The 15084-nt window shown below is 44.9% G+C and overlaps 1 protein-coding gene across 1 annotated transcript in view; it reads left to right on the top strand.

Moving 5' to 3' along the window:
• Positions 1–13171, top strand: part of rnf43 (ring finger protein 43) — an 89716-nt gene extending 76545 nt beyond the window's left edge. Inside the window, exons 3-9 of the mRNA XM_084374214.1 lie at positions 7835–7909; positions 8003–8137; positions 8598–8699; positions 9134–9304; positions 9410–9512; positions 9730–11241; positions 11370–13171. Coding sequence (XP_084230340.1) covers positions 7835–7909; positions 8003–8137; positions 8598–8699; positions 9134–9304; positions 9410–9512; positions 9730–11241; positions 11370–11395 — 2124 coding nt within the window. The 3' untranslated portion in view covers positions 11396–13171. The remainder of the gene's footprint in view (positions 1–7834; positions 7910–8002; positions 8138–8597; positions 8700–9133; positions 9305–9409; positions 9513–9729; positions 11242–11369) is intronic.
• Positions 13172–15084: the final 1913 nt, after the last annotated feature.

Below are 15084 nucleotides of genomic sequence, written 5' to 3'. Positions count from 1 at the left end.
CATTTCAAATCTGTGCCACGGTGCAGCCAGGGCCTGCTAACGAGAGGGGGCGAGAGACAAGGGAAGTGCAGAGAGAAAGAGAGAGGGCGGGCTGAGTTCTCTAAATGACCTCTGTTACCTCCAGACAGGCAGATCAGGTTCATAATTTTTTCCAGTGTCTCTTTCCTCTGCACCAGAAAGGTGGCCAAGCCCAGGTTCTGGATTTACTGTTTCAGTGTGTGTGTGTGTGTGTGTGTGTGTGTGTGTGTGTGTGTGTGTGATTCAGGCCCACCCCCTCAGGCTCAATACTTTTTCTGAGAGCGTAGAATCTGCTCACCTGCCCTGACATGCCTGCCCCCTCCCCCTCCTCCTCCTCCTCTACCTCCTCTTCATACATTACTCGCCCCCCTCCAGCGGCCCCACATCAAAGTACCCCTGTGAGTAATGGATACCCAGCAGGGCCACACCCTTCCCTCCTGCAACCAACTCAACTGCCGCTCAGCCAGTGGCGAGCACCCGGCAATCACACAGCAGCACACACACACGCACACACAGCAATTATTCACACACAATTAGACTTAAATGCACAGCTTCAAAGCTAGCTAAACAATATTTAAAGTCAATCGGTGTTGTTGTGGTTATTTTTGATGTAATTTACTGAACTACTTCAACATTTATATAAGTGTACCACAGAAGAAAAACGTAAAAGTAATCGATCCACATCACAGGTACAGGGGTTTAATAAGTATTATAGGAATACATGGTTATTTTCTTTAGGTTAAAATGATCATTCATGTGCGCTGAGTGATTCTTTCATTCTATCCCTATGTCAGTTTAACTTGCACTATGTAGAGAGAGTTGGTTAGACATTCAAATTCCTAAATTATTACATAAATGCAGCTGATGTCCTAGTGTTTATCCTTGGAAGATTTTCAGTTGAGGAAAGACAAAGTCATCCTCTGAGCACTCATTGTGTTTGTTGGTCTACAATCTTGGTTCAGACTGAAATATCTCAATGATTGGATGAATTGCCATCAAATTAAGCAGAGACACTAATGGTCCCAGACTGGACATGGTCCTGCTGACTTTGGTGATTTTCACTCCACTATTCATACATGATCACTTGACTTCTCAAGCATCATCAAGTCAGAATTTTTCATTTGTCCAGAACTTCTGTTTGTGAACAAATACCTGCAAAACTAATGACATTCCCTTCAGCTTCAGCTGCACTTACTGTATCAAATGTCTGAATGCTAGCACGCTAAAGTAAGTAGCAGAACATGGTAAACAGTACCTCCAGAACATGAGCATGTCAGCATACTGATGCATCAGAGCACCACTAGCCTCACAGACCGGTTAGCATAGCTTTAGGCTGATCTCTATAAACGGTTATCTGCAAATGAATGCATGATCTTCAAGCAAGGGATAAGATTTTGGTACTGGCAGCATTCTGGTTTCTGTTTGAGCGGGCTGTGGTTGCATGCAGGTAATCAGTCTTGCTCCTGGAAGAGGAAGTCTTGGCCCGATACATATGTGTTATTCGTTGGCCACATCAGAAGCTCTGAATCACTGGCCGTTGCCCAAGATGCTAAATCATCATCAGACAATAGCCAGTCGGTTACAAGATTGCTTTCAAGGTAAAGTTACCAGATAAAGGAACCAGATGCTGAAGACAATGCGTGATGCAGCTGAGCCAACAATCTACCATGGACAGATGATTTCAATGTCTCAGCTCTTATAAGGTAAAAGATGAACTGACAAATCTCAAACTTACTGTGGATTCCATTGATTAATAAAAGTCCTGAAATCTCAGCAGAAAAGCACAAACCCTTGAGAGAAAGAAAGACTTTAAACTGGATGCCCTGTTAAACACAACGCCATAACATCCACCCAGACTGCACCTGTTTTCAATGCCACTTTACTGCTCCCCCACCCCCCACCTATTATCACCACCAGCCCTCGCCCCTGTCTGCTCCTCATTTAGCCATGCGGCGTGTCCCAGTGCCTCAGTAATGGTTGCAGTGTGCCAGGCCAGTCAGGAGAAATGACAGAGCAGAGAGTCGGCCTCAGACCTGTAGGCCCGGAGCTCTGTACTCTGTCATTAGACACTTTAATGCAGCAGCACCACAGCCTGCTCACAGCCTCACCCCTCTCCCTCCCTGTCCTTTTCTTTTTTCCTCTACCTCCTTCACTCTCACTCTTTATTCCCACAGACATTATTCCACGGTATAATTTGCTCATGCAATGAATGATGTGGATCGTCACGCTGGGCAAAGAGAAAGTCAGATTGAGTTAAATAGAGTCTAGTGGCTTGTTTTACAGAGGAAGGACGGGTTATCGGAGACCGAGGAAACAGGTTTACGACAGCGTGTGTGGTGGTGTGTAATGAACGGTAATAAAGATTTTCACTATCGGGACAACCGTGCTCACTAATTAGCTTAAGTTCGAGGTTGATATGTCTTACTTGGTGGTTGCGCTGTTAAAAAATGTCGAAAAGGTTGTTTAGTCATAGTTTAGAAAAACAAATAAGTTTGCTTCAGGAAGAACTGAGCGAAATTATTTTTTTATGGTTTCAATTCAAAGCATCAACGTCAACAACATCGTCATTTTCTTCTTACCAGTGCTCTGTCCTGTCTCGTTCTGTCTTGTTTTGTGCTGAACTAATTTATAGAAAATTCCTGACACAAGGGAAATGCCAGCCACTTCTGGAACAAGTGAGATTATCTCACTCCATGGGAAAATGTTTCTTATATGAAAGAATGATGGCTTGACGTGAGAATAGATGACCTGATGTTTTGTCGCTGTGTCCTGCTGCAGATGATTGATTTTAAAGATCCTTCACCGCTGCCCCTTTAATGCACAGACTCAAATCAAATCTGCCATCTAAAGTCAGAGGTCACGAAACTACTGGGTCACACTTACTGACTCTGAATATAATTCTGTAATCATAGATGTTCAACTAATATAGCAGATGTTTCTCCGTGACAGGACTGAATGTGTCTGCGTGTAATATTCTCATTATTGCCCTGTGTGTTTTCTCTCCGTTACGTTGGAGGATGGCTGCAGATGAAGGGAACAGGCACGCTGGATTGAACTGGCCGGGCAGTGCCATCCGCACCACAACCCCATGACAAACACTGAGACGTTTACAGGCACAGCCATCTTGTCAGGCGATGGAAAAACCTTGCCACTTACGTGAAATAAAGACATCGGGGTAGAGTAGTTAGTTTCTGCCCGGTTGAGAACGCGCTGCGATGCCAGGCCCACCTCGCAGGCCGCACTTCAACCGGGGATGTAAACAAAGAGCGCTGACTGGCCCGGAGCAGGCCACCCAATGCTCTGAGAGCACAGATCACTGGCTCGATCTGGTGTTTATGCAAGATGAGCTGTGGTTAATGCTGCAGTCAGCCCAGTGCTGCTCACGCTGAGGTAGAACACAGATTCTTAGCTGGTTTGTTTATGTGAGTCATTTTCTTCTGACAGCTTTAGTAGGTGCTACAATTTAAAGGGTGACTCCACCAATTTTACACATTAAAGTGTGTTTACAGGTCTCTAGGAGGTCTACTGCATATGTGAAAAAAGTGGTACGAAGCCTTTTGTGGCTCCAGAGGAAGCTGCATGTAATCTGATAAATTGCCTCCAGTGATGTCACTCAGTGGCTTACCCACAGTGCAACTCAGCCTCTGAGTGACATCACTGGAGGCAATTGATCAGATTACATGCAACTTCCTCTCGAGCTTTATACTGCTTTTTTCACATAAGCACTAGTGCTCTCCAAGACCTGTAAACACACTTTAATGTGTAAAATCCACGGAGCTACCCTTTAAAGGTGCAATATGTAAGATTTGGCCACCTGTCAGTTCCTACTCAAAACAACGAGGGGGCAGAGATAGGACAGAGAGGACAGTAGATATCTCTTCAACATTATAGATGTCATGACGTCAAAACTGTTATTTCTTCACATTCTGTCGACCATTTTTGTTTTTGTTGTTTTTTTTTTTTAAGGTTTCAACCAATTCTTACATATTGCACCTTTAATGCCAGGAGCAAAACTGTAAAATTAGGAGATGCTGATGAAATATGAATCAACATTCTCTCACTACGCAGCCTGTTGAAATGTTTTCAGAAACATATATTAATGTAGGCGTGTTAAGGCGTTACTGTATTGCTTTCCTTGGTAACACATTACCCCAACACTGACTAACATGCACGCTCACATGCATTAACATGTACGTGCAGCCAGACCCGCTACCAACACAAAGAGCAGAGAAGCTACAACACAAAGGGGGGAGTGTGACGTCATTCTCCGCTCAGGACGCCATTCATCCACTGCTGTGTATCTGTACATAGTAAATGATTGTTTCCCTCTCTTATACAACCTTTAAGGTAGACTCAGCCCCACAGGCAAGCTCAGTTATAAGATGATTATTTGTGATATTTACATTTTTCCTTCATGGTCGGTCACCATAGCTGAATGAATGTAAGAAACCCCTGAGAAGACTGTGAGCTCTGTATTGTCTGTGCTGAACGCGTACCTGCTTGTGTACCCGTGTGACCTCACAGTCCCTCTCCCCGGCTCTGCGCCCTCAGGTGTGTTTATGTTTGTGACAGCTGTCGTGTGCAGAGAGCGCCACGCGACCTGCTGCAGCTCCTCACCAGCCTCTTCTGAAATCATTCCACTCTGCTACACAAAACAAAAAACCCTCCGTCACAAACCCACCGGCAGCGTTTAAAGTAGAAGCAGGCTGTTGTGGTCTGCCAATTGTTTGCGAGATTCCCAGTGATGACGTCTGTTCGCTGTGCAACCGTGTGAACCGCAGTCGTTTCCGACGCTGCAATTGTTTTCGCTCAAATGCCAAATAGTGCTTAATCACACGTGTCAAGTTGCACCTCGTGAGGATGGGTGTTCACCCGACCACAGGGATGTCTGTTTCAGTTCCCACCATAATAAGACGAGGAGATGTTGAAACCCTCGCGCTGGCAGCCGTTTTAACTGTCTTGTTAGCGTCAGAGCTGCTCTTTTCAGCGCACCATTAAAGGTTAAATATATCTGCTATTAATCATGTAATGAGATCTCTCAGGCCTCTTCCGGGTGTGTGGCTCAGGAGAGGCGTAAGGCGAGGCGACCACACTGTGGTATTACTACTACTAATACTGACATATAATAAGACCACAGCAGCAGGCATCGGAGACGTATATTATGATATATTCCTGAACACTTGATTTGAAACCTCTTTACTGCTTGTGCCACACGAGCAGGCCTCCCTGCACTTATTATCAAGATTATTAGAGGATGCATGGTTTCAGTGCAGCGCAGAGAACTTTTGAACCCCAGGTAAAGCAAATCCCCACATGTCAAAGATCCAGCTTCTCTTTTTTTTTTTTTTTTTTATTCATTTGTGACCGCACCCCATTTAGGCCCATGCATGTACTACAATTACTGCTCTGATGAAACAGGGGAAAGGCTGTTGCAGCAGAGCTGGAAGCCAGATCAAAGGGGATATGTTAGTTTTTTATTTGACCTCTTTCTGACCGTCAATGCGATGGCCTTTGGATACCACCAGCAGTTCTGTGGGACAGCGTTGCTAATTCTCAACTGCGTGCTCCCATGTGCACAAAAACACACTCACACATGGCTATTTAGTGCCCACGATGCTTTAATTTCATGTTTTGAAATGTGCTTTGAAGGAAATAAATACAGAGGGTTACGCTTCTGACATTCCGCTTATGCAAAACTTGACTTTTTTCTTTCCAAAGTGTTGAAAAGTGATCAGTGCTGCCGCTCCGCAGAAGAGGTGTCTCATGAACTTGATTAAGAGATCAACCGAGTGACGCTTGCACCTAAATCTTTCCTGCCCTGGGCTTGAGTCGTAGGCTAGGAATCGCTGTGTAGTGTTGCATTTGACCCGGGCGATTAGGTGTTTAAACTTGTGTCTCTTCCTCATTAAGTGTTGGCAGGTGCCAGATGCTTCAGAGCATGTGATGAGATATTGATGAAAAGGCGGCTATTTGTTTTCTTGCTGAGCCAAAGCAGGAAAAACCTCCACGCAGCTACACATGACAGCTTCAGGTCACCCCGGGCCTTGTCGCGGAGGAGCGCACACTCACAAACTAAGGCGCACAATGACTGCAGCTTGTAGAAATGACAATATCTCTATATTGCTAATGTGCATTGGAGACGACAGCGACTAAGACACGCATTAAGTTAACTGTGAATGAACACCGTTCAGCCAAGCACACACTAAAATGCTTATGATGACGTAACTCAGTCTTAACAGTGTTTACACCTCGAGAAATGTGCAATCTGCAGTACACTTGTAGTTTATTACAGTGAGTTAGTGAGGGTGTTAAAGTGATGCTATGTAACTAAAATTCAGTCTTTTACAAATTAAGTGTTGAACTACATTAAAACGTACCCGTCATCATTTTAGTACAGTCAGGGGTTTTTGCTGCTGCAGCTTTTTTAGTCTGCTGACAACTGGCCTGCTGATGACTCTTCTCTACTTTTGCTGTTGTTTCACTATTTTTTTTACATTAAACATTGTCCTGTACTCGTCATCTGTGGTGACAGTGTAATTTATGCCACACTCTTGTTAAGAAAAGGTTACAGAGGTGCAAAAAATGTTTCCGGAGAAAGATATTTGATTGTTGAGTCTCATTCCAAGGTCGTCAAATACTAAAGCTTAGGGGTTAGTGTTGAGAGCTTGCCACCAAACTTACACATGGCCAAGGGAGAGATCACCCGGCTCTGCAGTTCCCCACAGCTCAACAAAGCTTTATAGCATCTTTTTGTTTATTGTTTTTATTTTCTGGTTCTCCACTTTACAGTTTTGGTTCACTCTCACAGTCTCGGGGCATCAGTTTAGGCCGCCAAATTTGTTATCGCAGGTCCACCAAGAAGTTTTTTTTACTGACATGTATGGTATTTTAATGTGTTTTTATCTAACCTGTACAATGCACAGTTTTATTGACATACACCTTTCTCGTGTCCCTCAGACTTAACACTTAAGTTGGCCAGGACATCAGAGGGTACAGTGTATTGTGAAAGAGCAGAAAGGCAAAGTGCAGAGTAGCACCTAAAAGCACACCAACTCCAAAAATGTCTGTGTATCCCATATTTCCTCCAAGCTCACTGTTGATATGATGAAATATAACACAAATGGGAGGAGATGAAGAGATTTATGGATACTGGTGGGTGCTATAACCATTTTAGAGAGTCTTTATGCAAGTAAACTGTGCTCTGCTGCACATATTCAGCTGTTGCCTTGTGTTGGCCATGGCCTACATTGAGACTGAGCACCACTGGGCAGTAACCCGTGGAGTGGGAGACCTGCAGCACAGCTTCAGAGCCTAGTTTGAATATAAAATGTCCCTATTTGCATGATGCCTCACCCATTTAACTTTTACTTCATTCAGTATTTCACCGTTTCTTAAATCCTGCAGTCAAATAATCCTCCACTGTGTCTTTTGGGTGCACATTAAATGTTGTTGAAAGGTTTGGATCAGGCAGCAGATCTGTGGCCTTCAGATTCCTGCTAACACTTTTTAGCCAGAGTCAGGTTGAAAAGTGGCAGGAGGAGCTGTACATTGGTCTCTGCTGTGAGGCCTGATGCTCAGTGCATGACTGTCACCTAGTGGTGGTTTAAGGCACTAAATGGACCGGTATGGTTTTCTGTATTAACGTGAACTGTCCACTGTATAACTGGCCTCTGAGTGGTGGAGTTACAAGCTTTCTTGCTGAACATCTTTGTCCATCATTCAGATCACATTAGCAGAAGAATTTCCTCCAAGTGTCCCAGTTCGGTGCTGTATGTTTTGTTTTTAACTCTGGTCTCTCCTGTGTTTTCTCCTTCAGGCTCGCATGGCATTGGATAAAGGAGCTCAGGCTGTTATCTTTGATGTCAGTGATGACGCCAATGCTGCCGCTGAGGTGAGAGTGCCATATTCGTTTCAAAGTGTCCGAAACCAAAACGCAGCAAAAGGAAACATCACACTCATGTTTCCGTGCGTCTCTGTCACACAGCTGCGAGAAACAGACTCCCTTCCCCGTCCAGTGGTGCTGGTGAGGGCGAAGGACGCTGAGCAGTTGATGGGTTTGGTTAACAAGAACGAGGAGGCCAAAGTTCGCATTGAGATCATGGTGGAGCAGCCACAATCTGTAAGCACTGAAACACACACACACACACACATACGTTAGACTTTCTTTTCATTGACCGGGAGAAGAGGAAACCGCCTGTGAGATAGCAGAACCCGAAGGGACGTCGTGAGACAGCTTCATGGTAGCTGAGAGGCCACCTGAGCCTCTGTGTTGAATGTTGTTTTGGTGTGAAATGCGTCAGGACGTTTTGATGTGGGCTGGATGTTTGATGCTAAGGGACCTCTCCAGCGTACAGAGGAGAGGGTGGGAGACAGATTAAAGGGCATTTCACAGATTTACAAGATCTGAAAGGGCAAGTCATTGCTGTGCGACATCGCTGCTGTACTTGGATCTAACTATGGCTTTTCTACAGGATTTTATGCTACATTAAACACAAAGTATTTACGTTGGAGATACTGAAGAAATATCTATGAATGAATCTGAATATTTGCTCTCTTTCCATCGTCTTTTCTCTTTTTAGCTACACTATGATGTGGGTATCCTGCTCACCATCGTCCTTGCTATTCTGACCATCGTGCTGATCTTTGCTTTCCGCTACAAGTGCAAGTCCAACAGAACCTGGGTGAGTGAAAGCAAAAGTGGAAAGCTTACAGAGACAAGGGTGTTGATTGATTGATTGGTTGACCGAAAGAAAATCAGTTGCCAGCTACTTTGATAATCGGTCAATCGTTTGAGCCATTTTTTGAGCAAAGTGTCAAACATTTGCTGGTTCCAGCTTCGTAAGATTTTCCATTTTTCTTTGTCATCTATGGTGGTAAATGAAGAGTCTTTGTGTTTTGGACTGTTTAAGACAAAAATGTAATGAGCATTTTTCACAGTTTTTTTTAATTTATAGACCAAACAAGTAATCGATTAATGGTTAAAACGATTAACCGCCAGATTAATCGATAATAAATATAATCATTAGTTGCAGCCCTACAGCGGATCAGCTTCTGTTTGGATCCATAGCTCAGCTGGAGATCTTGCTATTTAACCCCTCGCTTCTTGTGCATGCAGGACTCCGTCCATCAGCAGACCATGCGGGCCATCAGTCGATTGGAGACCAAAACCTACAACTCTCAGGGCTGCTCGGGCTCTCAGCGCCACCGTGCAGCCTGGGGGTCGGCCAGCAGCTCCAACTCGAGCCCCGTCTGTGCTATCTGCCTGGAGGACTTCCAGGACGGGCAGGTAAGAGGAGAGAGTGAGAAACATACTTTGTCTGTAGATGTGACGGTCCTTATCGGCTAGTTTTCCTCAAATCTACCTCTCCTCTTTATCTCCTTTTTACCGCAGCATTTGAGGATCATCTCCTGTGCTCACGAGTTCCACAAAGACTGCGTCGACCCCTGGCTGCTACAACACCGCACCTGTCCCCTCTGCATGCACAACATCATGGGTGAGGAAAATCAGATTTCCAGTTACATTTTGGTAAAGAAGTCTGAAATAAGAGTGAAATGTGCAATTTCACTAATAATATCTTGTTGCTTGTTTTGGACGAGAACCAGTCACATCTCTGATTTTTTCAAGACTTACTTGAATCTGCTTTGATAAGTGCTCTATAAATGACAACCCTGCAGTGTTCTGTTTATTCTGACTGCTTCTGTGGTCCACAGGGACGGAGCGGCAGTCGCAGAGGAACAGACTCCAGCAGAGTCCAGAGCAAAGCCAGAGTTTCCTGCACCCTCAGCCTTACAGCAGCCCGCGGAACCACCCCTTCCCTCAGCACGCCGTTCCCTTCTCTATGAGGCCCCTCTACCCTCGTGGACCCTCTGGACCCTACCCCTCTTTGGGCCACTACACTGGCTCCTCTCCCAGGGACACCCAAACACTACGTTTCCTCACCAGCAGGCCTCTCGGCTCCGGCTGTGGGTACCACCTTCCTGCAGAGGGTCCAGGGAGGCCCCACAGGATTGGAGGTAACTGCAGGACTTCCACCCACCACTACACCCCCCGTCGGTCCTGCCACAACTATCGCTCGTCCTGTCCGGCTCAGCGCAGTGCATCCAGCTCAAGACTGCATCACGGGGCCTCCGTGACACAACAAACCCACGGAGCACCTGCCCATAGCCGGCAGGACGAGGGCAGCTGCTCGGGTGGCAGCTACCACACAGAACGCAGCGGGTACCTGGCTGACGGGCCAGCGAGTGACTCCAGCTCAGGGCCCTGCCATGGCTCCTCCAGCGACTCAGTTCTCAACTGTACTGACGTGTCCCTGCAGGGGGTTTATGGCAGCTGGTCCACCTTCCGTAGCTCTCTCAGTAGTGACTACGATCCGTTTGTGTATTACGGGCCAGGTTCTGGGCGCGCCCCCCGCAGGAACAGCCTGGAAGCGTGTGCCCAGGCCCGGCCTAGGTCTCTGGATTCTGTGGTGAACAAAGCGGGCTGCCCCGAAGAACAGCCGCAGACTGTGTTCAGCCACATCCACTACCATCGTCACAGACACCACCACTATGAGGAGGGGGAGCACGGCCAGGGCCCGAGCAGAGGCTCAGAGGAGGAGCAGGGGGCTGCTGCTGCTGCTGCAGCTGCTCCGGCTTCTCCTGTCCTGGACAAAGACTCACCTGTGTGCCCTCCTAAGCACAGCCCCTGCCAGTGCCCAAAGCCAGACCCCACAGATCGGCCCAGTCCCGGGGCAGAGTGTCAGGACCATGACCCCAGCAGCTCTACAGGACCTCCTGTCCTGGTGTCCCCAATCCCCTTACAGCTTCAACCCCACTGCTGCCACCAGGGACACGGACACCCTCCCGCTCCTCTCGGGCGAGTGGGTGGCTGTGTGCTCGACGGCCCCTCTGTTCGCTTCCACCAGAGCCTGGATCTGCAGGACGACCGTAGCATCCACATCCACTACGGTCAGGGCCCGGGCTTCTGCTGCTCTCCCCCTGAGCTGCACCCCGCTCTGCTCCCTGTGCCCCTCATTCTGGACTCTGGAGGTATGGAGGACTGGCCTTGCTGCGCCGGGGCACATGTTGTGTGGCAAAAGCGGGTGCAGCAGGCCCGATCTGAGCCTCAGCTCCTGGGGCCGGGGACCTCTATGGACAGGCCACCCTGCAGGTTCCACCCCGGCCCTGCTGCTGAGCGCAACACAGACATTTGTTTGTACTGCCAAACATTGCACCACAATCAGGGTGGGTGTCTCACTTGTGATTCTCTTATAGCATGATCATAATCTTCGGTTAAAGATGAATGATGTTATTTGTGCTGTTTGATTTTGATAATATTTTGAAGGTGACTTCAGCTGTCTTTGTGTCCACAGGATCAGAAGAGGAGTCTGGTGTGTGAGAACTTGTTGCATCCCCCATTATCACGCTGCTACACAGGAGCCAGAATGGACAAGCCTCTCATTGGCTCTCGCTCTCGTCGTCTTCCACATAATTCTGACGAAAACGCCTTCATTTCAGACGATTCCCCAGCTGCTCCCACGATTTGAAGCTCACATGCTGACATGCTCTTTCCGTTATTGCTGCAGGTTACAATTATTTTCATAACCGATTAGTTTGCCAGTCACTTTCAAGATTAATTAAAGCGACGTCTTTTGTCCAACCAGCTGTCCGAAACCCAAAGACTCTTCATTTGTTGTCATAAATGACAGAGAAAAGCAGCAGATCCTCACATTTAAGAAGCTGGAAACAGCAGGTGTGACCTAAATGATTAATCGATTATCAAAATAGACGATCGACTAATCGGTTAATCAACCTAAAGTCATTGCAGCTCTACTTTCAGCTGAATTAGATTGGGTTATATCCATTCTTAATTGAAATTATTGTGATACTAATGCTGGACCCTTCATTATATCAGAATGTATTGAATGATTTAAGTGTTTGGGAGTTGCTGGGGAATCGACTGATACACCACAAAGGGGGAAAAGTGTTTTCTGTGCCTCTTCTCGTCAGTTATAGGAAGAATATTCATTACCATCATGATATCACAAGCTTCCGTCACAACCAACGAATGATCCTTGCTCTGGGTGTCGAGCCCTCATGAAGTGAGAGTCCATCTCTGCATCGCTCGCTCTACTACAGAATAACTTGATTTTATCTTAGAGGTACTTACTTTCATGTGCGTGATCTTGGTCTTCCTTCGCTGAGTCCAGTCTCAGCTGAGAGAAGCTTTTCTCTCCAGCCTACCTCAGCTCAGATTTCTTAACAGGCCTCACACACAGGGGGTCTTTAAAGGTACTGCTGTAGTGATTGTTGTTTTTTTTGTTTTTTTTTGGTCACAACCATGTAGCTTCCATACATAAACTCAACATAAAGTCCAAAAAAGGTTGATGCTCGGCCCCTCAAACAACAAGCAGTCACTGAGGTTGCTGAGCCTCGCATGGGCCTTGTTTTCATTATTTCAATTATGGCAGCTGTTTTCAAATGTTTGTTTGTGTTTTGGATCATTTTCTGTTTCTTTTTTTTTTGTAGTCTGTAATTTTTTTTTCATCTTTCAAAACCAACCAGTTTGACTGAATTATGTGGTCGTCATTACAAGCTATTGTCTTGTTCTTTTCACTTTTCTTGCCAGTGGTTACTTAACATGTTTGACCTCAGTGCTGTTAAATCCCCCTCATCACAAGGATGACAAACCTATATCTGCTCCTTCAATGCCTTATTCATCACAATGTTAATGTATCCCATTGTCCTCCAGCAACTAAAGCTCTAGAAAAATGTTCTACATTGCAGCCATTGAAAAGATAGTGACTATTTAATGATATAACTGGAGTAAAGCCATGGTACAGTAGGTAGATTTCACAGCCCCAAGCATCAGTTCAGTCTGTTGCTTTGACACCAGTTTAATTAAAGCTTGGTGCGCTTTTCCCATGATATCAAACTGTCGGGTAGATAGAGCCTGAGAAATATCTCAGGAACAATCAAACACTGGAAAAATGGCAAGAATTCATCTTGGCCCTGTTCAGACCTGGTAATAGCATGTCTCCTGAGTCACCCAATCACAAGTACAGATGTGAATGCCCCCAAGTACACATTGAAGATGCTTTTGAGATCGGCTCACTCAGACCACATTCAGCTCACGGTGTGTTTTAAACAGTCCAGCCATTGAACTAGCTCAACAAATCTAGTTTTTCAGTGAGGAGAAACTGAATAAACGTATCAAAAACGGGAAATACTAAATCTAATAATAAAACTTAATGTTTGACACACTTTTTTTTAAACTTTATTTGAACATACTGTTTCAACTGATTTTATTATTTACACTAAATTTATGAAAGGAGACCATTTTATTGACAGTAAACCTGTCAAATTTTACTAATACGGTAAACAGTAACCTATATAGGCAACTTCTTTGTCATCAAGTCCCCAGACTCCCTTTAAAAATCACTCAATTTTGTGAGTTGTTGAGTTGGGAGATACTTTATAAACAATGTGAAACACTTCCTGTGACAAATTCTTAACTATTTAGGTCTTCTTGTAAATTCGGCAAATGCTATACATGAAGATATTTATTTCTTTGTGTAAATAACATTGTGCCTTCTCATGGCTAGTAATGTGTTTATTTGCATATAGAGCGGGGAAGTGAGATCTGATCACAAGTAGTCACTGGAGTTGATGTAATGCCAGGTCTGAACAGGGCCTTTAAGTACAGTAATGATACCAGAATTGGTAAATGCCAATCCCTGCTTTTGAGCTAACTGCACTTGAAGGAAGATCCACCTTAAATCAAAAATCAAATACAGTGTTTTACAGGGTTTTTTCCCATTCAGATAAATAGTTTCTGAACTGTTTAACCGTCCCTCTAAACTACAAAGAACAGGATTAAGGTTACAATCTTTGTTTCCTGCTATTCCCTCTCCCCGTGTTTAGCCACTCTGGCAGACTCACAGATAGAAAATGTGGTTATGTCCCAGGAAAATTACTCTGAACACTTCAACTGTCTGGATAAAAGTCGGCCTCACCGTGCGATCAAAGGCGGCTCTCTGATTTTCAGCGTAACCACAGACTTCATGCTTTCATGTATCAGACTGAATCATTTGAGATCAGAGGAATAGGAATTCTGTTATAGCGTGGACTCTCCTTTAAAGTGAAAATGTGAAAGCAGTCCGATACAGTTCAGCTCAGCACAAACAGCAGACAAAGAGCCCGTGGGTATTGCAATGTAACCAGTAGCACTTAAAGCCTCACATGTGCCTTATTCACTCAAACTGTCCACAATCCTAAAATCAGGAAGGTCCCAACACATTAAGCTCTTACCTGTCGAACCAAAGAGGCAAAATCTTGAACACAGTGAACTGATGACATATATGACATACGTGTTGTGCCTTTTTTTTCTGCTTTCCGTAATTCTCAGAATGAAATGTGCTTTCAGCAGAACTGAAGTGGAAATCATTTTGGACAATCATGCAGAAATGTTCGACTGCAGTCCCGTGTGTTAATACCTCACTTTGAATGTGTCAACGCAGCGTCCTCCAGCTAAAGCATCAGGGTTTCCCCATCTGTTTTCCTTTTTTATCATGCCCAAACGGTCTCCGAGAGTGAGAGATGGAAATGACTGAATTACAAGCAGCACTTTGGCTAAAACAGATTACATAGCGAGACAAAAAAAAAGCTCTAATCTCCGAGTGTTAGTTTAAAGAAAACCCAAAACCATCAGCACATTTAGTGATGCTGCAGAATATCCAATGTGATTTCATCCTGTTCAAGATCTTTCTCTTTGTGTTGTTTATGTGTCTGTTTTGTTATGTTTTGCAAGAATAATGAGCTGAAACTGCCTTTTCTATGAGTAAAAAAAATCCCTCCAGAACTTTAAGGGATATGTCAGTATATTTTGGATACTTTGTGTACAAAAAGAGAACAAACAAAAACAGAAATGAAATAGTGTTGTATTTTATATATAATAGAACATTTCAATATAGTGACATGTCGCTAATATATTTATTTACTAATATATTTATCCATTTTGTCCAGGTTTGAAAGAGTGGTTTCTGTATAGACTGAATGTTTCTATATGGAAACTGACCAGTGCCATCA

This window comes from Pagrus pagrus, assembly GCF_965226575.1.
Source record: "Pagrus pagrus genome assembly, chromosome: 14".
In the NCBI taxonomy this organism is placed as follows: Eukaryota; Metazoa; Chordata; class Actinopteri; order Spariformes; family Sparidae; genus Pagrus; species Pagrus pagrus.
This window is presented reverse-complemented; position numbering and strand designations above follow the sequence as displayed.